The sequence below is a fragment of the Branchiostoma belcheri genome, unplaced genomic scaffold (assembly GCF_001625305.1).
Source record: "Branchiostoma belcheri isolate BF01 breed outbred unplaced genomic scaffold, Haploidv18h27 scaffold95, whole genome shotgun sequence".
NCBI classification, from domain to species: Eukaryota; Metazoa; Chordata; class Leptocardii; order Amphioxiformes; family Branchiostomatidae; genus Branchiostoma; species Branchiostoma belcheri.
In genome coordinates this window covers 855145-883129 of record NW_017804631.1, presented here as the reverse complement: position 1 = coordinate 883129, position 27985 = coordinate 855145, and the positions used below count along the sequence as shown (strand labels likewise).

General features: G+C 40.4%; 1 protein-coding gene across 1 annotated transcript; it reads left to right on the top strand.

The window, feature by feature from the left end:
- The first annotated feature begins 16 nt into the window (after positions 1 to 16).
- On the top strand, positions 17 to 27978 carry LOC109461711 (DNA-directed RNA polymerase III subunit RPC1-like). Its single transcript, XM_019758098.1, is given in 39 exon segments — positions 17 to 195; positions 848 to 934; positions 1261 to 1396; positions 1978 to 2127; positions 2749 to 2908; positions 3488 to 3696; positions 5108 to 5119; positions 5121 to 5230; positions 6434 to 6533; positions 6875 to 6952; positions 7164 to 7301; positions 7777 to 7928; positions 8139 to 8184; positions 8510 to 8605; positions 9049 to 9189; positions 9648 to 9845; positions 10894 to 11029; positions 11545 to 11657; positions 12255 to 12479; positions 13223 to 13334; positions 13817 to 13930; positions 14480 to 14637; positions 17220 to 17375; positions 18001 to 18122; positions 18662 to 18685; positions 18985 to 19049; positions 19593 to 19712; positions 20070 to 20165; positions 21052 to 21203; positions 22334 to 22420; positions 22525 to 22590; positions 23003 to 23119; positions 23679 to 23790; positions 24147 to 24219; positions 24770 to 24869; positions 25174 to 25242; positions 26257 to 26390; positions 27121 to 27188; positions 27878 to 27978. Coding segments are annotated over 38 exon segments (4200 nt in total). The 5' UTR covers positions 17 to 195; positions 848 to 890; the 3' UTR covers positions 27889 to 27978.
- The last annotated feature ends 7 nt before the right edge of the window (positions 27979 to 27985 follow it).

Genomic DNA, 27985 nt, shown 5'->3' with positions numbered 1-27985 from the left:
TTCTCTTTTGTACACGTGCAAACGTTCTGACTACGTTTTGTTGTCATCATAGCGGTTCAAAGTAAAGAAATGAGAAATTTCTCTTTCCATCTCTTATCATGAAAACTGAGCCAACAATAGCAAACTATCATAGGTGACATCGCATACAAGCTACAATCTTTGAATGGTGGCTAGAACAAGCTTTGTGACCCAAAGGTATGTTTTATTTTCCTCAGTTTACGAGAAAGAAATGCGTTAAGTGGGGAGGGGGGCGATCACGTTTTTGCATGCTACGCCTCCTGACCTCCTTGCATCAGCCGCATATTTGAAAGTATTAAATAGCATATAAAAACTCGTGTGTACAAAAACGTGGTTTTTCATGTAGTTTACGGGTTTGTAGACAAAGCTACTTAAGTATTCTGTGCAAGTTGGTTACGAAATTGAACACATAACACATATAGTTATGTTGAACTTTAAGCTTCATTATTTATCCGGGAAACGTGTATGCACAAGTTTGAGGTGCCCAGCCTAGGGGCATTTTACCAGCCAAACCTAGGATACTTGACAGATATTTTTTTCAGATACTGTGACAGCTGTTGCTTAGGATTAAGTTAGGTGTAACACAGGGTTAGGTGTAACAAGTTGTTCGTCGCGTGCCTGCGAAGCTGGTCAGTGGTGTGTTACGCCGAAGGGCGGTTATACCGGCTATACAGATACAGAAGCTGGTGTGTGTTGCGCCGAAGGACAGTTATACTGGCTGTACAGATACAGATACAGGATAGCCACTTGCTGGCTATGACATCATGGCAATTGCTCGTATTAAAGACCTGTTAAAATGATAATATGTTGTTTGAAAATAAATTTTCAGGTACATACTTCTTGTAGAAGTTTGTTAGTGACAAGCAGTCACCATGGTGAAGGAACAGTTTCGGGAGGCAGATTTGGCGAGAAGAATGTGAGTTTCAAAAACCCGTTTTAAGTCAATTCTGATTTGTTCATTTCTTTCAGTACAGACCTTCTGTACGTATGATAATGATGTTGCAGCAGTTTACTAGTCTGCAGATGACAGTACCTTAATCTAGAATTTTACTATCACTGTGTGTCATATACCTTTGTAGTCCAACCCTTTTAAAAGTATTACATTCAAACTAGGTACTGACTGCAGTTCAATATGCTGCTCAATTAATTCATCAGTGTTTTTTTTAAACTTAGATAGATTTATATCATTAAGATTGAACATCTTGCAGACGTCAAATTTTTTCTCCTGTTTTCCGAGTGCAGAAGCCATGTTTGTTTCGGGATGATGTCGGATGAGGAGATGAGACAACAGTCCCACATCCACGTGGTCAGCAAAAACCTGTACAACCAGGACAGCAGACAGGTCCCTGTACCGTACGGGGTACTGGATAATCACATGGTAAGTTTCCCTGTACCGTACGGGGTACTGGATAATCACATGGTAAGTTTCCCTGTACCGTACGGGGTACTGGATAATCACATGGTAAGTTTCCCTGTACAACCAGGACAGCAGACAGGTCTCTGTACCGTACGGGGTACTGGACAATCACATGGTAAGTTTCCCTGTACCGTACGGGGTACTCGACAATCATATGGTGAGTTCCTCTGATCTGTACCGTATGGAGTACTGGAAGCGTTAGGATTTTTACTGGAAATTAACATGGAAAACACGAAGAGGAGCTTTCCATTGAGGTCATTAGGCAAGAGGTCAGGGTCAGACAAAATGTAACAAATTAAACACAGATTAGATGATTAAAGTCCTAACAAATCCATAAACATAACACATAAATCCAAAGACGATTAGATGTACATTCTTACACATGCACATACTTGTACCGATCGGTATTGTTAAGTAGTTGCACAGATGACAGACGTGCTACACATGTAGTTCTGTAGTTCAGTCAATAACTACAGTATGTGCTATATCCAACAGGTGTTTGTTGTTTTTGTTGATGTTTGCTGTTTATGTTGTATTCACAGGGCACCAGCACCAAAGACAAGTCGTGTGAGACTTGTGGAAAGAACCTTGCAGAGTGTGTGGGACATTACGGCTATGTAGACCTGGAACTGCCTGTCTTCCATGTGGGATACTTCAAATCCATCATACATGTGCTGCAGTGTATCTGTAAGGTAGGTATCTATCATATGTTATAATATATACTTCATAAACTGTACTTGTGTAATTTTAGTTAAAAACCAATACAAAAGAATGGATAACTGTGACTTTAGTTGTTAGTATAGTTTTAAATCTTGTTGGGCTGCTAAACCAAAGGTGGCTATACCAACTCTACAATAGTTATTCATGCAAATACAAATACAAATACTGAAAGAAAGAGGAATGGCTCACCATACAATTCTTTAATGACACACATACGTAAGTCAGTACTAGTAGTGGGCTTAGTGTCTTATAATACAGAATAATATCAAAGGGATGAGCTTAGCTGATGAAGATAGCATATCCTTAGAACATACTGCGCTTGCGCGAAACCCTGATATTTTTACGGTTTTCGTTCAGGTTGTTAGGTCAACGTTTCATTAGAATTTTGTCTGTTGCAGACGATATCTTTTCCAACACAACATTTGGTAACTACAGATGGAGTGTTCACCTTAAATTCTCAAATACGACCTAATATGAGACATTCTGCTGAAGTGCTTTGCACAGTACATTACGGGTTTTGCGCAGGTGCAGTAGGTTCTGCCGACGTGCTAGTTGGTTAAGATGTGTGTGAGATGTTGAAATCTGCCTTCCAGAGCTGCAGCCGAGTTCTGCTGGGTAAAGATGACAGAAAGACGTTCACAGACACCCTGAGACGGCCCAACCTCAGCTACCTGCAGAGGAAGGGACTCAAGAAGAAAATCAACGAGAAGTGTCGAAAAGTCTCCTACTGTTCTCATTGTGGAGCTCTCAATGGTAAGAAGTATCGTTTATTTATTTATTTATTTATTTCTGTCTTCTTTATACAGGGTAGACGCACTCAGTACAATATACTGCTTTACAGGCGTGCCCTGAGAAGAAGTATCGTTACTACCATGTGTTCACAAAGAAAGAAATAGTACCAGTCTCAGACTGATACAGATACTGGAAATTAATTATCATATTCAAGTGCAGGCACGTCTAACCTTGCTTACGGTAAACCGGAGAGAGAGAGAAATTGGGGCAAGATAATCAAAGAAGTATCACTTTAACTTATTACTTTGTCACATGTCTTAAGTTGTAATAGCATTCTTCTTCAAGACTAGCACATGCTGCATAATGTTATTAGACTGCTTTTAAACCAACATTCAGTAAAAGCAACCTAAAGCAACACGTAAAATGCACTTTGGCTAGTCAGATAGTTGAAATACAAGGAAAATTACTTAATCTTTAACTTCGCTTACATGTAATTGCATTCAATTTCTCTCAGGTCCAGTGAAGAAGTGGGGACTTCTGAAGATAGTGGAAATACAAGGAAGTTGACTTAATTTTGAAACTTCTCCTAATTTCTCTCAGGTCCAGTGAAGAAGTGTGGCCTTTTGAAGATCGTCCACGAGCGTTACAAGAGCACGAAGAAGGTCGTTGACCCGGTGGTGACAGATTTCCAGTCGTCGTTCCAGAGCGCCGTGGAACACAACAAGGAGATCGAGGGTCTGATCCCGCGGGCACAGGAGAACCTGAACCCCATGGTGGCTCTGCACATGTTCAGCAGGATCCCGCATCAGGTGTGGAGTTAGAAATACAGTCTACAGTCTATCTGCATTTTGTAGAGACATTTTCAATATTGCAGAAGAAAAATTGAGCAACCTGCAATTTTGCAGACTGAAAAAGGCTAGGGGTTCAATGGTGTCCACATAATGTTGTTTAACTAAGTCAAATATAAGAGCTACTGACACTATTATGCATTGTAATTATATTTCAGTCCATACCATGGTATGGATGAAATATATTGTGTTCTCTGATGTTTCTTCTTCTCCTCCTCCTCCTGCCAAACAGTCAGAGGGATTCAACTCCGCCATCATTCAGCCAAATGACTTGAAATTTGGCATGGAGGTAGAGTGGGCCAATGCCCCCAGGCGTTTTTTTCATTTTTTTGATACATGCCTTTGAAAAATTTTTATGGAGGTTTTTTGGGGCATTTTTCGCCAAAAAATGGATTTTTGGATCCTGAGCCCTGGTTTTACAACCAAATGATCTGAAATTCGGTATAAGGGTACCTTGAACATGTCTCTACAGAACAACAGTCACATATTTGGCATACACCACTTCCAAATGACTCATTTGGGGGACTTTAATGACTATTTTCAGCAAAAAAGGGCCAAAAGTGCTATACCCGTTCCATGTTCTATCTAAAGAATGGCACGTTCCATCTGCCGTTGGCCATGGAACACGTGTTCCATTGCGGGTTACCTGTGGTCACATTGCACGTAAGTCGTGCGTAATGACCCACACATTCAACTTTATGTGCCTAAGACCTTCAAAATGCATCAAATCTCATCATTGTTAGTATTTGCATACCTGTAAGAAGATTAGTAAAGCTTTCGAGATTCAATGTGCTTGTTCTTGCATCTTTGTTCTCAATTACATGGCTCCTATATAACTCATTTATTTGAGAATGTTTGCCAGTTTTACACTGGGGTATATAAGTTTGGAATAGTCCACTTTTGCGTGGGAGGGAGATGGACTGAAATATGCTGTATTTGCTCCCAAGCAAATGTTGGCCTCTCTAGTTTTTCATGTATGTTTCAAATTCCATGTAAGATGTTTGCCAACATGGAATTTGTGTATACCATTGGTTTACATCTGGACTGATACGTGTGCATTTGTAGATAGTATTTCCAAATGGCAGAACAAAATTTTGACATTCTGCAAAAGTGTGGAACATATAAAAAAAAGTATTTCTACCACAGTGAAGGTTTTCATATGATGAAATGTTTTTCCTGAACCTGTGTGTTTTATATTTTATTACAGGACCTGCTGTTCCTGATCATGGATGCTGAATATGATTTAAACTGATATTGATGCTGAGGCTTGATGGCAACCTGCCATTTTTTAATTATGAAATGTCAGCCTTTGTCCAGAAGTTTTTCTGAAATGTGCAGTGCTAATATTTCCCTGGATGTGTGTTTGATACAGGACCTTCCGTTCCCTGATCATGGACGCTGAACACGGCCGTCCCCAGGACATGATTCTGACTCGACTGCTGGTCCCTCCACTCTGTATCAGGCCTTCTGTGTCCACTGAACTCAAGGCTGGCACGTATGTACATGTAGTACTTTCTATTTCTGAAAATAGTTTCCTTAGGTTTGTAAAGTATAGGATATTGGGGTTTTCTTCTGTGTATACTATAGCGGTGAGAAGCAGAGCTCCAGTCAGAAGCTCTGAGGAAGTTGTCTGATAGACATTGAAATGTAAGCAAGGTAAGAGACAATATTGGTTGTGTAAAAGAAAACCCTGGTATCCTAGTACTTTCAGTTATCTTTGAGCTTCAGATTAGCATGTTAGCAGAGCATACAGCATCTGTGCGAAACCCTGAATGTATCGTGCATAGCACTTTGGCAGAACGTTGCATTTAAGGCTGTACTCCGTATCCATCCGTATCTGGGCGTCACGCTGACAAGCGGACTGAAGTGGGGTGCACATGTTAATAATATCACAACTAAGGCGAAACAGACATTGGGAGTGATTAAACGTAATCTGTGGGCATGTCCAACTAGAGTAAAATCACTTGCATACACGTCACTTGTAAGACCGAACCTAGAATACGCTGCGACAGTATGGGATCCATATACAAAGAAAGACAAAGACAAATTAGGAAAGGGTACAGAATCAAGCTGCAAGATTCTGTATGAACAACTATGTAAGAGGTGCTAGTGTCACGGAAATGAAAAGAAACCTACAGTGGACCTCACTGGAAGACAGAAGAAAGATGTCTAGACTATGCATGATGTACAAAATGACTAATAAACTGGTGGATGTCCCAACTACTAAGTACCTAATACCAGCCCAGAAGAGAACAAGAAATAGCCACGCATTCAAGTACCAGAGTTATCAACCAAGGATTGAGGTGTTCAAGAATTCATTCTTTCCTAGAACTATCGCAGAGTGGAACTCACTGTCACCAAGTACAGTAGGGGCATTGTCAATAGATAGCTTTAAACAATGTCTAGAGCTAGAAGTTCAAGGGTTAGGTGTAACAAGTCGATCGGTGTAATATAGCCAGCTGCCGCCGCGCCGCGTGCCTGCGAAGCTGGTCTGTTACGCCGAAAGGCGGTTATACCGGCTATACAGATACAGATACAGATACAGATACTCACATATTTAAGAACTACGTTTCAACCGTTGTGTCAGATTATGCTACATTTTCTGTTGATTCCATGTGTTCAGCCCATGATATCCAGTAATTATGTGATGCTAGAAACTGACTACTGCATTGTTTATTCTGTTTTGTACATGTTGTAGGAATGAAGATGATGTCACCATGAAGCTGACAGAAATCCTGTTCCTGAACGATGTCATTCAGAAACACAGGGCAACAGGAGCACGAGCTCAGATGATCATGGTAGGATAGTTACTACATGTAGAGACTTAGTAAATAACTATGAATTCAAAAATGTACATTAGAATTCTAACAACATAAATGTTAATATAAAATTATATACAAAAAAAACAGGTACTCAAGCAACTGGACTGGTTTTGAAAACTGTCAGACATTTCAGGTAGCATCCAGTCCTTTTGGTCAGTGGCTAGGACCAAATATTACTTGGAATGTCTGACAGTTTTCAAGATCCAGTTGCTTGAGTAACTGTTTTTTTTTCTGTATCTCATGATCTGTACTACGATAGAGGCATAAATGTTATGCTTATTCTATCATTACCAACTGAGTACTCTGTACCCCCACAGGAAGACTGGGACTTTCTGCAGCTTCAATGTGCTCTGTACATCAACAGTGAACAGGGAGGCATTCCCCTCAACATGCAGGTTAGTGCTGCAGTACTGCAGATAACTGCCAGGGGTCACTGCTACGTGGTGTTAGTTATGCCATGGCTGGTACTTCTGCTATCTTTCCTCAATTTTGTAAATTGAACTTTTAAACACTTGAACTTCATGAATTTTAAAGAAATGGGGAATAGCTGTCAATGCTTTTGAAAAGATCACAGTAACATAATACGTAAATCTTTCTCATCTTTAGCCAAAGAAACCGACCCGTGGGTTTTGCCAAAGACTGAAGGGGAAACAGGGTCGATTCCGGGGAAACCTGTCGGGAAAACGCGTGGACTACTCCAGCAGAACTGTCATCTCTCCTGACCCCAACCTCAGGATAGACCAGGTAAGGCTTCTTCTTTCTTGCTGCTATAGCCCCATTGCTGGGTGTATTAGCAAATTGCACATGTGTTAGTAACAAGTGACCAGAAGAAGATTCAAACAGTAATTTCCAACACAAAGAAAAATGGGACATACCCACATTTTTGACTGTACGGCACCTTTCCTGTACAGACTGGTAGTCAAAGCTTGGGTTAGTTAGTTATTTAAAGTCCTTCCTGCACCACATGGTGCATAGGGCGGTGCCATCTCCAGTTCAGTACTAGTAGCCCTTGTGCACAGTTGTGCAATCACTACAGCAGGGGGCTAGTCCACTCAAAACTTGGGTAAGTCCCATTTTGCTTTGTGCTGTATGCTTGTGCTGTAATTACAGCTAACATATGCCTCATCAGAATTAAGTCTACCAACATAGATTTACTTTTAATCTAAATCTCTGTCTGTTTGTCTGTTTGTTTAATTGTTTGTTTGTTTGTTTATCACAGGTTGCCGTGCCGATCCACGTTGCTAAGATCCTGACGTACCCAGAGAAGGTAAACAAGGCAAACATCCAGCTGATGAGACGCCTGATCGTGAACGGCTGCGACACACACCCGGGCGCCAACTTTGTGGAGTCACGGGCCACGGGGGTCAAAAGGTCAGGGGTCAGATGTTAAAGTTCATGTTGTATAATAAAAATCATGATGTAGGCAAAAAATACTTTCTTGTTGACTCATCTTTTCAATCAATCAATATTAAATTAAGTTGAAATTAAGATAACATTACGATAATTAGACTAAAATGTAGCAATTAGTCATTGACAAGTTTAAGTTAAGATTAAGAACAATTTTGTTGTTTTCTGTTTCAGATTCCTCAAGTATGGCAACAGGCAAAAGATAGCACAGGAACTAAAGGTATGGAACTTACAGGATATTATCTATTGGGGGAAGACTTTGTATAACTATGGGGATACAATGTAATGTTGTAATAAAGGACATTGATATTGAATTGTGCAGTTAGATTTTCTTACACTGAGCTTATAACTGCTAGTCAGTTTTTGTGATCCCTTAGATAACTGTTAATTTATATTTCATTTGTTTGCGACTTGGTAGCTACTTTCAATGACTGTTAAAAGAATGCAGTAACTGTTTTGACTGTACACTATATTCAGAACAGTTATCCTTTATATTTTGTTTGGACACAACTTACTAACCACTTTCTTTCTGTGGCTGTTTCCAGTATGGTGATATTGTAGAGAGGCACCTGTTAGACAAGGATGTGGTCCTGTTCAACCGACAACCCTCTCTACACAAGCTCAGCATCATGGCACATTATGTAAGTCAACAACACCCAGCAGCCTCCTGGTGTTTAAAACAAGTGTCTATCTACTATGTTGCAAAGACTTGCCAGCTATGTGCTACTGACTTGGTGCACTATGTAGAGCTTCCGAGCATGTTTTATTGTGTGACTCACAGTCAAGCATTCAGAAAGAATTGCTCACTATTGTAATAGCATGTTAAAGAAAAATTAAACTCAGAGAAATGTATAATGAGATTTTCATTCAAGCCTTCTAAGTCTCACTGTGCTACAAAGACTCATGTTAAGATAATATGAATATCATTCAGTACCATGGACAGGGTTGAAAGAAGTATGACTTAGAAGAGTTTGTAAATGTTAATCAGCATAATTCAGATGTAGGTCTGTTAAAAGAATCATCACTCACAACCTTGAACCTACATGTACAATTTGATGACCTTGGCCTGTTCTATTCCCTCCAGGCCAAGGTCATGCCACACAGAACGTTCAGGTTTAACGAGTGCGTGTGTACGCCGTATAACGCTGACTTTGACGGGGACGAAATGAACCTCCATCTCCCACAGACTGAGGAAGCAAAGGCAGAGGCTCTCATACTCATGGGGGTGAGTACATGTACATAACGTTACTTAGTTCAGTTCAGTTCATCTTTTTAACAGGGCAGTGGTAGAAATCCTTTTTTTCAGTGTTCTGCAATATTGCAGGATGTCAAAATTTTGTTCTGCAATTTATAAATGCTTTCTGCAAACACCCATAGCTTGATTTTTTTCAGTCTGCAAAATTGCAGGTTGCTGAATTTTTCTTCTGCAATATTGAAAATATTAGATGGGTACTTCTAACACTGCAGGGTGATGCCATGTAATGTCTCCACAAGTTAACTTACCTTTATGCTGCCACCAACGTAGACTAACACATGAACTGACAACAGACTCCTGTGTGACCATATATATATTATAGGAATGTGTAATAAGAGTTAACAGAGCAGACCATATGCAAAGGTAAACATTATGCATTTGCTTTCCAAATGCTACCTTTCTAGTATTCTAATTTAACTTACGCACAGGTGAAGTCTAACCTGGTGACCCCGCGGAACGGAGAGCCGCTGATCGCGGCCATTCAGGACTTCATCACGGGCTCGTACCTCCTGACTCAGAAGGACACCATGTTCGACCGCGCCAAGGCCTGTCAGATCATCGCATCCATGTTGTCTGGTGGAGACAGGGCGGAGAGGATAGACCTCCCTCCTCCTGCCATCATCAAAGTAAGCACTGTGTTCTTCTCAATACACTAAATAAACTCACAAACACTCATCCATGCTGTCTGGCGGAGAGGATAGATCTCCCACCTCCTGCCATCATCAAAGTAAGCACTGTGTTGTTCTCAATACACTAAATAAACTCACAAACATCGCATCCATGTTGTCTGGTGGGGACAGGGCAGAGAGGATAGACCTCCCACCTCCTGCCATCATGAAAGTAAGCACTGTGTTCTTCTCATCATTACACTAAATAAACTCACAAACACTCATCCTTGTTGTCTGGTGGAGAGGATAGACCTCCCTCCTCCTGCTATCATCAAAGTAAGCACTGTGTTCTTTTCAATACACTAAATAAACTCACAAACACTCATCCATGCTGTCTGGTGGAGACAGGGCAGAGAGGATAGACCTCCCTCCTCCTGCCATCATGAAAGTAAGCACTGTGACTTGGTCTTCTTGAATTTTGTATTTTCATTACAATAATAATAGGTAAGTAGCAACAAAAACAAATGACCAAACCCTACAAGTACTGTGTACCTCAGCTCAGTCCATCCTCAATGAGGTGGTACCATATACTGTATCCACAAGTACAACAAAATAAACATCTTTTTTGCACTAAAGATATTACGTAAATTTCATCTCATAGAAGATAATTTAGACATGTTAGCACTGAAAACTCCAGAAAACCTGTAAATACATGGTTTTTAGATTCAAATAATGTAAACCTAGCCTTTATACAAGGACCACAACTTACCACTAGAAAAGACTAAATTTTTATTGTATAACTCACAGAAAACTACTTGTTCATACAGGCACAAACCTACATGTATACCTAAACCTGTATACCAGTACCTGTACCTGTACACAACTGCAGTAAGATGTGTTGTTGCTCTTACATGTACCTGTTGTTACTCCAGCCCATTTTCTTTGTGTACGGTTATGTAGTTTTGTATTTTCATAAACGTGGATGTGAGGTGTGCTCTTTACCTTGCCTACTGTTACCTTGACTTGGAATTTGCAGACTTTTGAACTTGAACTTGTTGTTCCCCAGCCCATGTGCCTGTGGACAGGGAAGCAGATCTTCAGTCTCATCCTCAAACCCAACAAGACGTCTCCCATCAGGTGTAACCTCAAGGCCAAGACCAAGTCTTATACCAAGGGAGAAGATCTCAGCACTAATGACTCCTGTAAGTCTGTACATACATGTACAATAAAAATGCACATCAGTGAATTGTACAATGTATTGTAGAAATATACAGTTTCCTGTAACCACACATATGTGTACATATTGAATATTGTACATTTGGGAATGCATCTGTAGCAGCGACACCTGTGCTGCTGTGTAATGTGAACCAGTCAGAATTGCCCTGAGAAAGGTGACAGAGGGTCACTGAAATGTTGGCTGTGAATAAAACACCGGCTATACAGATACAGATACAGTTGTTAGCAACCCTGCCTTGAAACCAAGAGGTTTGGAGTAACTGTTCAAATCCCACCTTGTTATCACCCACTACATGTAGATGTCCCAGTCTTTGAAATGATAACTGTATTATACATGTACTGTCTGATAAAATCTGAAAATTTTACGAGCAAGTTGACCTGAATGCAGCTTTTACATCAATTTTTTTTACAGAGAATGAGTATTTTACTGTAGCTTCTGAAACATTGGCAGCATTTTGATAAGTTGATGTTCCTTCCCCAGTTGTGATAATCCAGTCAGGAGAGTTGCTGTGTGGAGCCATGGATAAAGCCATGCTGGGGTCCGGCTCTAAAAACAACATCTTCTACATACTACTCAGAGACTATGGGGAGGAGGTAATGTTTTCTTCCTTGCCTTCTACTAGTATATATCCAGTTCTAGGGTTCATAGATCATTCAGTGTCACTGTTCTCTGTATCTTTTTTTCATAAACATGTAAAATCAAGACTGATCTATTGAATAAATTCCCTGTACTCACTTGATACATGTAAGTGTGTTAAGTCTTATCGTCATTTAGAGTTTTTAGATGTTAGGAGGGTTATCACATGTACTTAACATTTTAACTACTACACAATGTATATGTACATGTCACCTTGATTTTAGTGTGATTATGTGTGTAATTACCACCATAATTCAGACTCAACAAGTCTGCAAAATAGTTGTTTTAGTAAAGATTTCAAGCAGATTTCAAGGCAACATTTTCTAGATTTTCCATCTTCTGAAATTATAACTGTTTATACATGAACAGGTAAGTCGGATGAACTATGAGAATTTCATAAGCAAGTTAAAATCAATGTTACACTACTTACAGTAGCTTTCTCATCAAATGTTTTTTTTCTCATCTACATGTTCTGTTACATGTCTGGTAAGAGGTACATGTGTATTTTGAATAGATTCCAGCAAGATGTTTACTAATTTTTCCGTTTGTCCCAGGCTGCTGCTACAGCGATGAGTCGACTTGCCCGGATCTGTCCGTTCTTCCTCAGTAACCGCGGCTTCTCCATCGGCATCGGAGACGTCACCCCGGGCGACGGGCTTCTCTCCGCCAAGAAGAACCTTCTGGACACGGGCTACGGGAACTGTGACGCCTTCATCCGCGAACTAGAGGAGGGAAAACTACAGAGTCAGCCGGGCTGTACTCCGGAGCAAACACTGGAGGTAGGGCTTGTTATGATACGTCAGTGAAGGTTAGACATCCAGGTAATAAGATATGCCAAAACTGATGAAGGGTAGTGGATGCTACATGAAACGTCTGACCGTTTCCAAAATCATATCCAGTTGCTTGAGTAACTGTTTTTTGGAGTCAGTCTTCTCTTTTGGATGTACTCCCGAGCAGACACTGGAGGTAATAATTTGATACGTCAGTGAAGGTTAGACATCCAGGTAATAAGATATGCCAAAACTGGTGAAAGCTAGTGGATGCTACCTGAAATGTCTGACCGTTTCCAAAATCATGTCCAGTTGCTTGAGTAACAGTTTTTTTGTACTCCAGAGCAGACACTGGAGGTAAGGCTTCTGTTCTTTCTATGAAGCAAGTAATGAACAGTAATTTCTAATAAAACATACCCAAATTTTCCTCTTTACAACTCTAGTCTTTGTTAAGGAATGAACAATCCACCGCTTCTACATGTATGACGTCTAGGGGAGCAGTGGATGATAGTCTGCATACTGTTTGTGGCGCACCCGTCTCTGTTGAGAGATGGTTGCAATGCTCTGATGTAGATGGTCTCTTTTCTTTCTGTTTTTGGTAACATCATGCGTACATTATAATGTGGGACACTGCATTGGAAATCTCTTTAGACACATTTTTCGATGTGGCAGATATATGTGGCCCAGCAGAATCATTTCTTTACATGTTAATTACCATCTTGAAAATTTTTTTATGTTGTTGTTTTTTGTAGGCTGTTATACTGAAGGAGCTGTCTGTTATCCGAGACCATGCAGGGAAGGCCTGTCTGACTGAGCTGCACAAGAGCAACAGCCCGCTCACCATGGCTGTGTGTGGGTCAAAAGGTAATGTCATAATCACAGGTGCAGTTTTCCATGTAACTGCTAGGGGGCAGTATTTCACAAGCGCAACAGCCCACCATGACTGTATGTGGGTCAAAAGGTAATGTCATAATCACAGGTAATGTCAGTCACAAAAGGTGCAGTTTTCCTTGTAGCTGCTAGGGGGCAGTATTACATGAGAGCAGCAACTCACCATGGCTGTACAAATGTATGTGGGTCAAAAAGTAATGCAAAATTTACTGTCATTTCATAGTTACAGAAGGTGCAGTTTTCTGTCTTTTGTGAAGCAGGCAACTACAAAATACTAGTAACCATTCTTGGCTCTGAAAAAGATATTCATACTTTTGTATCGGATAAGTCTTACTCTTGTATTGTTAACGGCTATATAGCATTTTGAGGCGTATCTTATGTTAGATAGAAGATTGAAAACCATCATGTAATGTGTATTCTTTGTTTTATGTTTTGTCTTGTTTTGCTTTTTCCAGGATCATTCATCAACATCTCCCAGATGATTGCGTGTGTGGGACAGCAGGCCATCTCAGGACAGAGAGTTCCTAATGGGTTTGAGGACCGGGCACTCCCTCACTTCAAACGTTACTGTGAGTTCACACATAATGTCATCTGCATTCTGTATCTGTATCTGTATAGCCAGTATAACCACCCTTCGGCGTAACACACCAGCTTTGCAGGCACACGGCGCGGCGGCAGCTGGCTTTAATATTTACACTGAACAACCTGTTACACCTAACCCTTGAACATCTAACTCTAACCATATCTATTAATTCCCTTTAATTTACATGACTTGTTCTGTAAAAATCCGTCTAAAACAATTTTTATGAAAAGTGTACTTGAAGGCTTTAAAAAGTTAAAAAGTAGAAAGTTATAGAAAGTTAAGTTTATTCACCCTCCCACAACACATTTTATGGTATAGGATTTAGAAATTCGAACATTAAAAGATATTAGGATATCTGCAAAAATGTTTTATTTGTGATGTTATTTTCTCTCTCTAACTGGCCTGGAAATAAGTCACATGCAGTTGTAGAACAGTCATATCAAAGACTTCAGAAGTTACAAAGCATGTAGCTATGGCTATTGGTAAAACTTGATGCATCTTTTTAATGTTTGTTTTCTTTTTTTTCAATTTTCAGCCAAAGAACCAGAAGCCAAGGGTTTTGTAGAGAACAGTTTCTACTCAGGCCTGACTCCTACTGAGTTCTTCTTCCACACCATGGGGGGGAGGGAAGGTCTGGTGGACACCGCCGTCAAAACCGCTGAGACGGGGTACATGCAGAGGAGACTGGTCAAGGTGGGGCATTTTTTTTTTAAATGTTTACCAAAGGAAAACATATTGTTTTTGCTCAGTTTCTTCTTCTTCTGTTCCAAACACCATGAGGTCAATGACAAGGACCAGATGGATGTCCCAACTACTGGTGGATGTCCCAACTACTAAGTACCTAATACCAGCCCAGAAGAGAACAAGAAATAGCCACGCATTCAAGTACCAGAGTTATCAACCAAGGATTAAGGTGTTCAAGAATTCATTCTTTCCTAGAACTATCGAAGAGTGGAACTCACTGTCACCAAGTACAGTAGGGGCATTGTCAATACATAGCTTTAAACAATGTCTAGAGCTAGAAGTTCAAGGGTTAGGTGTAACAAGTCGATCGGTGTAATATAGCCAGCTGCCGCCGCGCCGCGTGCCTGCGAAGCTGGTGTGTTACGCCGAAAGGCGGTTATACCGGCTATACAGATACAGATACAGATGTCTCTCACCGTGGTAACTGGTGTTGGGTTACATAATGTTGCAAGTACCATATGCAGAACTTCATACTTCAAGAGGGCTACATTGTCACCATATATATGAAGGTGTTTGAGGATCTTGGAGGACTCTTTTAGACAGATTTAATTCCAAGCCAAAACTTGCATATTTGTAAAGAAAACCTCTAAGCATCATTTGCATATTTGTGACATTTCAATGTAGAAAAATTTGCATATTCGTGACAACGTACATGTATATATTTCCTATATTATAATTGCAGTCTCTAGAGGACCTGTGTTCGCACTATGACCTGATGGTGAGAAACTCCATGGGAGAGATTATACAGTTCATGTATGGGGGAGATGGGCTGTATAAATTTGCATACTGGTATTTGCATATTTGTGACAACACACATGTATATGTTTACAGTCCCTGGAGGACCTGTGTTCGCACTATGACCTGATGGTGAGAAACTCCATGGGAGAGATTATACAGTTCATGTATGGGGGAGATGGGCTGTATAAATTTGCATACTGGTATTTGCATATTTGTGACAACATATATGTTTACAGTCCCTGGAGGACCTGTGTTCGCACTATGACTTGATGGTGAGAAACTCCATGGGAGAGATTATACAGTTCATGTACGGGGGAGACGGGCTGTATAAATTTGCATACTGGTATTTGCATATTTGTGACAACCTACATGTATACGTTTGCAGTCCCTGGAGGACCTGTGTTCGCACTATGACTTGATGGTGAGATAAGGTCTCGGACCGGAGTTTCCCTCTGTATTTCGAGCAATTTGACACCCTCAGCCCGACGGGCTGTCATTTCTGTACTAAACGCGGGTCGGAATTTTTCACTCTTTTGGTGGAAAGGGGTGCCGTGCCGCTTATCAATACACTTGATTGATATTTTCTGCGCCCAATTTATTTAGGGGTAAATGAGGCACATCAAAGTACATTTTGAAAAAAGGGGTCATTTTTTTCGTCATTTTTAACCATGGCTGCATGGAAAAAACGAATTTTCCCAGGGTAACGGCTTAGTACTCGAAGAAGCTCAGAACCTAATGTTTCCAAATTTTGAATTTAATTAAAATCGATGCGATAAGTTTATCGCTATCTTCGATGGCCCGAACACACCCAGAACGCATATAGAACGTACCATCCCGGCGGTCAGGCGAAAAGGCCACATAACCATCCGCGCGGACGAATACCAGGAAGTCTTAGCTGGACCACCAACATTACGCCACCTATAAAGGCTACAACTAACAGGCTTTTCAGAAAATACAAAGATTATGTACACAGATATTACGATTTCAGGGATATCGCGGCCAAAACATACCATACAAAGTCACGTTTCCGGCGATTTACTGCGCACTTACTTAGACTCTGGTCAGAATTAAACTCCGACCCGGAACCAGAAATTCTATGGGAGAGATTATACAGTTCATGTACGGGGGAGATGGGCTGTATAAATTTGCATACCGGTATTTGCATATTTGTGACAACACACATGTATACGTTTGCAGTCCCTGGAGGACCTGTGTTCGCACTATGACTTGATGGTGAGAAACTCCATGGGAGAGATTATACAGTTCATGTACGGGGGAGACGGGCCGTACAAATTTGCATACCGGTATTTGCATATTTGTGACAACACACATGTATATGTTTACAGTCCCTGGAGGACCTGTGTTCGCACTATGACCTGATGGTGAGAAACTCCATGGGAGAGATTATAAAGTTCATGTACGGGGAAGATGGGCTGTATAAATTTGCATACTGGTATTTGCATATTTGTGACAACACACATGTATACGTTTGCAGTCCCTGGAGGACCTGTGTTCGCACTATGACTTGATGGTGAGAAACTCTATGGGAGAGATCATACAGTTCATGTACGGGGGAGATGGGCTGTATAAATTTGCATACTGGTATTTGCATATTTGTGACAACCTACATGTATATGTTTGCAGTCCCTGGAAGACCTGTGTTCGCACTATGACTTGATGGTGAGAAACTCTATGGGAGAGATCATACAGTTCATGTACGGGGGAGATGGGCTGTATAAATTTGCATACTGGTATTTGCATATTTGTGACAACCTACATGTATATGTTTGCAGTCTCTGGAGGACCTGTGTTCGCACTATGACTTGATGGTGAGAAACTCCATGGGAGAGATTATACAGTTCATGTACGGGGGAGACGGGCTGGACCCTGCTGCTATGGAAGGGAAGGACACACCTGTGGACTTCCAACGGGTCCTGGACCACATCAGGGTAAGGAGTAACAACACTTGCCTAACTACATCATGATTCTAGCAGCCTTTCCACTACTGGTCAGGACCCTAGCCTGACTACATTACACTTCTAGCAGCCCTTCCCTAACTTGCATATTTGTAATGCCGTCATTTGCATATTTGTGACATTTCCATTGCTATGGAAGTGAAGGACACACCTGTGGAGTTTCAACGGGTCCTGGACCACATTAGGGTAAGGCCTAGGAAAAAAATGATATGTTTCCTGTTTCCCGACCACCCTTAGAAAAACTGCCGACCCTAGCCTTTTTTTGGGGTGTAAGGGACATAAATTTCCAAGCTGACTGACCTTTTCTAGCCCCATGCTTTGACACCTGGGTGATGAAACATTGTACAATTGGTTTTCCAACATTGACATTGAAAATATAAGACTGTATTGTCCAAGCTGCCTCACTACAGATCATCAAAGTCTGATAAAAGAAATGACTTTTACAGTGATCAAGAATCCTAAGCTTGGTTTTCTTGAGTTAAAACTGTACAACCAGATGTATAGAAAAGCACATTACAGTGACTAGGTCTTTAGTTGCTACATTTACTTTGTAGACTAAACCTGATTCAACTCTTCGTGTTTTGATTTTATTTTCCAGGCAGTTCACAGGTGCGAAGGGGAACCGGTTTTAACCGGTCCAGAGCTGGTCCAGACGACAGCTGAGATGGTGGACAAGGCGGAGTTTATGAGTGTCAGCGAAGAGTACAGGAAAGAAATCAAGTAAACAACACTAATTATGACAATTAGAACCATGGAACTATATTCCAATAGGTCTATTATATGAAAAGGTTTTTCATACACCTTGTTGTTGTGTCTGTGTGCATTGATGGTATGCTGGAAATGGTCCTGGATGGTTTCTCTTGCCTGTAATAGTCAAAATTGTGTAAATCTTTTGCACAGTGATAGTATACATGTAGTATCCAGTCTTAGGTTAAATGTATACTGCTGCAGGGGTCCCTGGCACAGGGCTAGGCAGCAGTTGACTAGTCTTCACACCACACCTCCAAGTGATCATTTGTAGGAAATTCTTACATCATTGACAACGTTTCCCAAACTTAATGAAATGTATTGAAGGAAATTAAGACTTTGGAAAGATAATTCTTTACTGTAACCTTCTTCTTATAACATGTCTTGTAAACTTGTCCAGTACTGTCTTCTTCTTTACTGTTCTTTATCTTAAGTAATGACTTCTTCTTTCTTCCTCCTGTGTTTTTTGTGTCTTTCCCCCCTCCCTGTGTCCTATATATCTCAACTTCTAGTAAGCATTTCTGCAAGGCCATCAAGTAAGACGTTGTTGTATATCTTTGAAAATTACTTTTTAGGATAGTTTAAAACGATACATGGATACTTGGCTATCATGGTCCCTTCTATTATATTTCCCAATATATATTCCCTTCTATTATTCAAATCAGACCAAAGCATGAGAATCCTATGGCTAACTGTCTTTCTTTCTTTCTCTTCTAGTCCATCCCCTGTCTTGAGTGTTTGACTGTACTAGCTTTTGAAGTAAAAGTTAAAAAGACCAACAGTGGTAATAATATCTGGACTTACAGTGTAGTGCTTAATGTTTTTTGTGTTTTAGGGATTTTGTAGCTGAAATTGCCAAAAGGGTGGAGGCAACACATGAGAAATACCAGGTCACAACAGGTATGCAATACATGTACCTCCAACATGTCACATGTAAAAACTAAAGGCAAGGTGTTTTGAGGGTGGCATTTAAAGTCATTGTATTATAAATAAAATGAGTACTGCAAGAATTATTATACTAAGGCATCAGATCTATTAATTTTGTTGATATAATTTTTCCTTAGACCAATGAGTGAAAGAAAAACAGCTACTCTAATGTACATACCATCATGAAAGTTCATCTGTGTTGGTAGTTACATGTTTAAAGTTAAAACTTTCGATCCAACACAAAAAAGTTCTCTCACCTAGAGCTTTCAACCAGTCACTCTGTTCTTCCTCAGTAGACTGACCCAGTGAAGCTTGTCATGTGGCTTCTATGAAGTGTGACATCAACACTGGTTCAGTCTACTGAGGAAGACCAGAGTGACTGGTCAAAAGCTCTTGGTGAGAGAACATATTCTGTTGGATAAAGATTTTAAACTTTAAACAACTGTTGTACATGTCAAGGTACAGCATATTGTGTCTACTGCTAGATGACATAACTTCATCTGTGTTTCTTAACAGGCCCAGCTAGTGTTTCCCAGCCTCCTGTACTACTACAGTTAGAGAGGATCACTCCCACACAGCTGACACAGTTCCTGGTCATGGTCAGGGACAAGTATCTCAGGGCCAAGATAGAACCAGGTAACGGCAGTCAAGGGCAAATAATTATCACAAAACGTTCTCGGTAGCTTGCATAGTCCAGTGGCACCTCAGGTAGCTTGCAACCCGGCCTCTATCTGACTCAGAGGTTTTGTCGCTCACCCGACATGCACGCTACTGGAAAGGGTCGTAGTCCTTAGGATGGGACTTAAAATCGTGGTCCACTGTTCATTATACATGTACTAGGGGATTTCCCCAGTACAATGAACCTGTAAATACTGTACATTGCGTCTGTCTTCTCTGTCACCGGTAACCTTTTTCAGAGGTTTTCTGCTCAATATTATGCATTTCTCCAGTAGGTTTGATGTATTTTAAATGTCTTTGAAATTTTGCTTCCAGGAACTGCAGTAGGTGCTGTGTGTGCCCAGAGTATAGGAGAACCTGGAACACAGATGACTCTCAAAACCTTCCATTTCGCTGGAGTCGCCTCCATGAATATCCTTCAACATACACGGCCATAAAATTTGTTACTGCCCAATGATTATATAATCATGTTTATACAGAAGACATCACTTAGAATATAAAGCCAGAGTACCCTTGCATTATGTATGTTGGACTGTGGTTCCTGATTAATCACTTGGTAATATCTATTGATAGAGTGATTTAGAGAGAAATGACATGATTATGTGGCAAGGTGGTCTTGTGGTGGCAAGGTGGTCTTGTGGTTTAGTGTTGTTGACTAGTTCATACTAGTTTCGTATGGAAAAAAGCTGCAGAAGTAAGTGAAATACTCTGTAAGTTACATGTATGACGAATGGCTAAACTTTATCTTCCAACACATAAGAAAATTGGGACTTACCCAAATTTCCAGCTAACTCCATCAGCCTTGTTAGCCATTTGTCATAATTAAATATACAAACACAGATGAACTTTCATGCTGAGATACTCTGTAGCTTCCGTCCTTAACCCCATTGCACATATCACCCTGGGAGTGCCCAGGATTAAGGAGATCATCAATGCATCTAAGAACATCAGATAAAGTTTATCAATTTGTCATAATGAAGTATACTAACACAGATGAACTTTCATGCTGAGATACACTAAGTACAAAGTTGTGGGGTCGTGTGGCGCAACGGCAGCGTGCGCGACTCGGAATCAAGAGGTTCCAGGTTCGAGTCCTGACATGCCACCGATCTTGTGCCCTTGGGAAAGGCACTTTAAACAACTTTCTCCACTAGACTCAAGTGAACATGAGTATTGTCTGTGCAGTATTCGTTTCTATGTGCGGGACACAACAACAGCTGCCTCTGTTCCGTGTGTATTGCATTGTTGCAATTTCAATGAATCAAATACACTAAGTACATCCTTAACCCCAGTGCACATATCACCCTGGGAGTGCCCAGGATCAAGGAGATCATCAATGCATCTAAGAACATCAGTACCCCGATCATCACAGCTCAGCTTCAGGACCACTCTAGCCCAGAGTTCGCTCGCAGGGTCAAGGGGCGCATTGAGAAGTCACTACTGGGGGAGGTTTGTATATACAATACAACACATGTATTTAGTATCAGCCAAGATGACAGCTAGCTATTACACATATAAATACCCATATCAAACAGTAATATCACAGCCCAGGTATGACATTAATGAATGTACTGTAAAACCTGCTCAAGAAGGCCACACAGGAGTGAAGTGGTCTTCTTGGACAGGTGGCCTTCTTATGCTTGCACCGTTGAAAAAAGGGCCAATCAGCCCTACATGTAGACAACTGCATGCTGTAAGGTGTTGCAGTGGGACAGTGAGAGAATGTGTAACACAGACTGCCTTGTGTTGTACTTTGTAAACTTTATTCAGCAATCAACATTGACTTTGACAAGACTAAATTGGGTTGATTTTACATTTCATTCATAAAAAAACATTACATTTAAAATACCATTAGTTTAAAAAGACAGCGAATTTCCGACATTGTTAAAATCTCTCAACATTAAATATACAACACAAGCACGAGGATGTCACGGGCTTTACATTGACGAAAGAGTTCTGGGTATGAAAGAGTTTTTGTGTCTATTTGATCTGCTGAGTGGTGGTTTCAGTCCCGTAGGGCGGCGTAAGTTGTAGGGTGTCTGAACCACTGGGGGCAGGAACAGTCTACAGGGATGTGTGGTGTCTTTCAGGATTCGCTGCAGCTCGCGTAGAGACGCTTCATGTCGCCTAAACTCTAGCGTGTGTAGTTGCTGGTGCTCAGTGCCGATGATTTTGCAACAGAGTTTTTGGATTTTTTCCAGCTCATTTGACAGAGTCTTGTATCCCCTGACAGACTGCCTTGTTTTGTATCCCCTGACAGTCAATCCATTGGTCTAAAGTGACATGAGTCAAAGTTGAAAAGTTCTGACTGTGTTTTAAGCAAATATGTCCTAAAATTTACAGTATTACTACTATTAGATCAGGACCTCTACCATTAAAATCGCCAATTCTATCAGAGTCTCTAGACTGTCTACCCTGACATATATAAGGACAGGTAATAGGTGTAAAGAGCCTTTTCCAAGGGCACAACAGTGAGACAGTGAGAGACTGTAACACAGTACAGGCTAGCGAAATCAGCCCCTGATAGTGAGAAATTGTGTAACACTGCCTTATACTGTACAATGTAAATTATGTTGCAGGTAACAGAGTACATGGAGGAGGTCTATCTACCAGATGACTGCTTCTTACTTGTCAAACTGCATATGGACAGAATAAAACTACTGAAGGTAAGAGCATCATTTTATCCATACATATTTTTGTGATTCATATAGGGCTAGTTGTGCTAGTATAGATACTAAAAATGTAATAACTTTGCTCCGTGTGTTTTCAGCTGGAGGTATCAGCCGACACCATACGTTACTCCATCTGTACATCCAAGCTACGAATCAAACCTGGGGTATGTTACACTCTAAGACTCTTAGTGTAATCTATTAGTTTCAAGTATTTAATGATAGTAGCCTTTGATAATGCTTAATATGTATATGTATAGCCGGTATAACTGCCCTTTGGCGTAACACACCAGCTTCTGTATCTGTATAGCCAGTTTAACCACCCTTCGGCGTAACACACCAGCTTGACAGGCACGCGGCGCGGTGGCAGCTGGCTATATCATGCTGAACAACCTGTTACACCCAATCTTTGCACATCTAGCTGCAAGAGTTGTTAAAGCTATCTAGTGATGAAGCCCCAACTGTACTTGGTGGCAGCAATCTAGTCTACAATAAGTTCCACTCTACATACAATAATAGCATTACATGATGATGTACATATTTTTTAAGATACTGATTTGTGTGTGTTTTGTGTTACAGAACATAGCTGTACATGGTGAGTCCATCCTGTGTGTAACTCCCAGTGAAACGGCCCAGAGCTCCATGTACTACAACATGCAGAAACTCAAGGAAAGCCTGCCCAAAGTCGTCATCAAGGTAACTCTGCACTTCTACTGCAACAGCTATAGTTGATGAAGATAACAGATGGTCATTGAAAGTGATTGCGAATAAGGAACTTTGCTATTCAAGCAGCTATAGCTGCAGTAGAAAGGGTGTAGATTTTGTTATGTTAAAAGGTATTGTCAGTGGCCATAATGTCTTTTGAATGACAATCTGGAACAGACTCCCAGACAACGTGGTCGGCCTGATCACTGACAACAACCTCCAGTCATTTAAAACAAGAGTACACCAGCTTCGTCTTTCCTCCGTGTAGCTAGAACCCTGCAGTTGCTGTAAACCAATGATTAGCCAGGAGTGTTACAACCCAGGCTATTTTTTATATTAGCACATGATAGAAAAAAAAATTTCATGTTGTTTTTTCCAGGGAGTAGACTCAATTTAACACTGTTTTGTTTATTTGTTTGTTTGTATTTCCCAAGGAGTAGACTCAAGTCACTGTTGTTTGGTTTATTTCTTTCCCTTTTCCCAATGAGTCTCCTGCAGTTAATGTTGTTTTATTTGTTTGTTTGTTTGTTTGTTTGTTTGTATTCCCCAGGGAGTAGACTCGGTGTCTCGAGCAGTGATCCACCTGGATGAGAAGGGAGGACAGCAGCAGTACAAACTGTTGGTGGAGGGAGACAACCTGAGGGCAGTCATCGCTACTCCAGGTACTCACATCTCAGCCAACAAAATGAGAAAAAATATTCTGGATGAGGAAATATATCTGATATTGAAATTTGCTGTCATTTCTTAGCATATTCTCAGCATTATTTTATGATTAAAGCATTTGAAATAGCCCCAAAACAAGCCACGTAACATGCTACAGGCTTCCTTGTGTAAAACTACTAAAAGTAATATGTAATGTAATTTTGTTCTTTGCCAGCAAACATTTTTGTCTGGCAGTTCGATATTTCTTTGAATCCCCATATAATATATTTTAGAGCTTTTGACACAGTTGAGATAGGATAACACATTGCAAGTTGGATGCAGTAATATTGATAAAAAAACTTTGTTTTTATTATAGGTGTAAAGGGAACCCAGACAACATCCAACAACACCTTTGATGTGGAGAAAACTCTGGGCATTGAGGCAGCGAGGTAAGCCTAAAGCAGCCTTCATATCTCCTGCTTCTCCTACTGAGTCATACAGATAGTTCTCACTCTCATCACATCAAACTGCCAAAACTTAAAGCAATTGCTGAGAAGAAAGATTCCTGTACCACATGTCTCACCAGGACAGCTGTTACATAAACTCTTCTTACATGCTTTACTTATCTTATTTCAGTATCTGTATTTTGGTAATGTGGACCATGTATTTTATGAATGGTGCTATTTGTGGTTACCCTGTGTTTTAGTGTAGGACAGTATTGTGTGATTTTGTATGTATTACAATGTAACGTTACATGTTAAGGACCACAAGTAGCCAAGCTATTTGTGGATCCAAATGAAGTCACTGTCAGGGAGTCAATCTTGTCTCGAGCATTGATGTTTCTGACTTAAAGAGAATTTTGCTGTTCCAGTAACTTAGTCAAGTGCCTAGAAGTAGTTTCTTGGCCTTGCACTCAGGAAAATCACTAAAACAAAATTTATGTTGAAAAATGTGAAAGTTGACTGTCTTTACTGTATGCTGTTTTTTTTTTTATTCCAGGGTGACGATTATGAATGAGATCACGTACACCATGTCCAGTCATGGCATGAGTATAGACATCAGACATGTCATGCTGCTGGCAGACCTCATGACTTACAAGGTACATGTTTAGGATTATATATAAATACTTTTAAAAAGAAAAACAGATGTCTACTTGTACTACAAATTGGTATGGTTCGAGTCTTTTCTTTGTCCTGGTATATCTTAAACACAAAATCCTTCTCTCATGTATGCTTTCTTTCTTTCTTTCTTTCTTTCTTTATTGATTGACATTGACAACAGGTCAAGACACAGGTTTAGATTAGATTGAGTGTTGTAACAAAATCTAGAACATTTACAACAAACATACACAACTTACTTGATTGATACATATTTTTTTTTACTAATATTTTATGTTTCTGTAGGGAGAAGTTCTGGGAATCACAAGATTCGGGCTGGCAAAGATGAAGGAAAGCGTGCTGATGCTGGCTTCAGTAAGTAATAAAAGAATCAATTATTCAAGACTGCAACCTCCATGTGTTACTGCTGGTTTCCTCTTTGAAAAGTCAGACAACCACCAGTTTGATTCATGCTACAGCACAGAGTAACTGCTCTTGGATGGGAGGTAAAACTTGAAGTCACGTGTTTGAGGAGAGACACACCTCAAGCATGTTAAAGATTGTACTCTGGTACACATCTTATCATAAAGAGTAGGGGTCCTTCCCAGTGTGAGTCTGTGGTTCAAACCTTACAGTCTGGTCTTCCACAGCTTGTACTTTAGAAACTAGCGTGCAAAGTGCCTTTCCCAAGGGCACAAGGTTGTTGAGTTGACAGGATTCAAACCTGGGACCTCTTGGTTTTGAGCCAAATGTTCTGCTAACTGTTGTGCCACACAACTCCAATGTGACCAAGTCCTTACCGTTGTTCCCAGTTTGAAAAGACCGCAGACCACCTGTTTGATTCATGTAATTTGTACAACACACACATAGTATTACATAGTTTTTCAATCACAGTAACGATCATACATGTATAATAATTTTGGCCTGTTCAAGAAGACAGCCAACTGCCTGTTTAATTTGTGGTATAGAACAGAGTAACCTCTCTGTCTATCCGGTTTATCGTCTGTTGTCCCTCGTAACCAAGGATTAGACGTGCTTGCACTGTACAGCTGGGGCTTGATGTTAGCTCACCATTTGCCTCTGTCCTTTGGTTCATGGGCACAGCAAGTATCCATACCCCTGTGGGTTAGAGTCTCAGCAACTTCACTGGCCAGCCACGCAGTGCTACTCTTCAAGCAGAGGTTGATGGGGGAAGATCATTACCTTTTATATATGGCCTGTTTTTTTTGTCGCTACCCCCACCAACCTTGGGTGGCGTATTGGGCCCTCTCTGGCCAATGGATACTGCCTGGCCAATTTGATACTGTCTTTTGCCACACTAGGATCTGCTTGGAAGTCAACTCAGTGTCCCAACATTAAGTGATGCAATCCGTTACTGCTTTTCTCCAGTTTGAGAAGACAGCTGACCACTTGTTCGATGCGTCGTACCATGGACAGGAAGATGCCATCTGTGGTGTGAGCGAGTGCATCATCCTGGGGATACCCATGAACATTGGCACTGGGCTCTTCAAACTGCTACACAAATATCCTTTCTTAAAATATATCATTGCATGTTTAATTGTTAATTCATTTTAAGTCATGCACTTTGCCCATGTATACACATTCAGAGAAAGAAGAGCAACACAAATGAAATACTTGCATATAACCTAACTTAAAACAGCTACCACCTAAAAACAAGGTATAATGATTCCTTGTTTTTAGAAGGTAGCACTGGGCTCTTCAAACTGCTCCACAAATATCCTTTTGTAAACTAATGCACCTTCTCATCCCAAACTATATCATGTACTACATAATCTTTTGTAAAGTTAGATTAGTCTAGCACATTGGCAGAACATACGATGCCAGTGAGAAGCCTGTACTAGGCAAAACATCTCATTTAAGGTTGTATTAATTTTTGCATATTAATTTTAAGGATAACCTTATATCTATAGTTTTCAAATATTGTGTCCTAAAAGATATTTTCTGCAACAGGCAAAATTCTGATGCAACATTGTCCAAACATCAAAAATCTGAATATCCTGAACCGTAAATTCTGCCAATGTGCAGATTAGTCTAACTTAGTGATTGTACGTTTGTTGTTATGCAGTAGATACCTTACTTTTTAATCACAGAAGATACCATACATTGTACCATATGCAATTGTTGTGCACTTATACTTACACTGTACATGTAGATATGAATTAAAGCATTAGGAGTCTTGCAAAGACTTTGCTAGGTTCTCTAAGTCCACACTTTCCTTAACCAGTTTTCTACAGCGGAGAAAGACGCAGCCCCAGCCAGTAGGAAACTGTTGTTCGACATGCCAAATTTCCATGTGCAAGGTGGTATGAACTAAATAACTTTGTATACAATCATGAAAGTTCATCTTTGTTGGTAGTTATATGTTTAAAGTTAAAGCTTTTGATCCAACACAAAAAGTTCTCTTCACCTAGAGCTTTCGACCAGTCACTCTGGTCTTCCTCAGTAGACTGACCCTGTGAGAGTGTTGACGTCACACTTCAGAGAAGCCATGTGACAAGCCTCACTGGGTCAGTCTACTGAGGAAGACCAGAGTGACTGGTCAAAAGCTCTAGGTGAAGAGAACTTTTTGTGTTGGATTGAAAGTTTTAACTTCAAACAACTTAATATACAGTCAAACCTGTACAAGTGACCACCTCTACATAAAGGCCAATTTGACTAGTACTTATTGGTGGTCAAACTTAGATTATCTTTCCCATTGGTTCAAGTATAGGAATCCTAAACTAAAGTGTGTCTATACTTGTGGCCATTGGTTCAAGTATAAGAATCCTTAAGTGTGTCAGACTCTTTACTTGTGACCACCTGTCCACATAGATCAGATTTTATCGGTCCCCTGAGTGGTCTTCTTGTGCAGGTTTCACTGTTCTTGTGTATGCCATAATTATTTGTTGCTTTTAGCAAAGCAACGTTTTGTTTGTTGGTTGTTTGGTTGGTTTGTTGTTATTTGATAGAAAACTGCATTTTGATGTCTTCTTCTATCTTATTTCCTTAGGTGTTTCGTAGGAACATCTTTGTCAACAACTTGCCAAGCTATACCTGGACACATGAACACCATGATAGTTATTGTACTATTTCATGCCTGTCTCACAGAGGCAAGGAC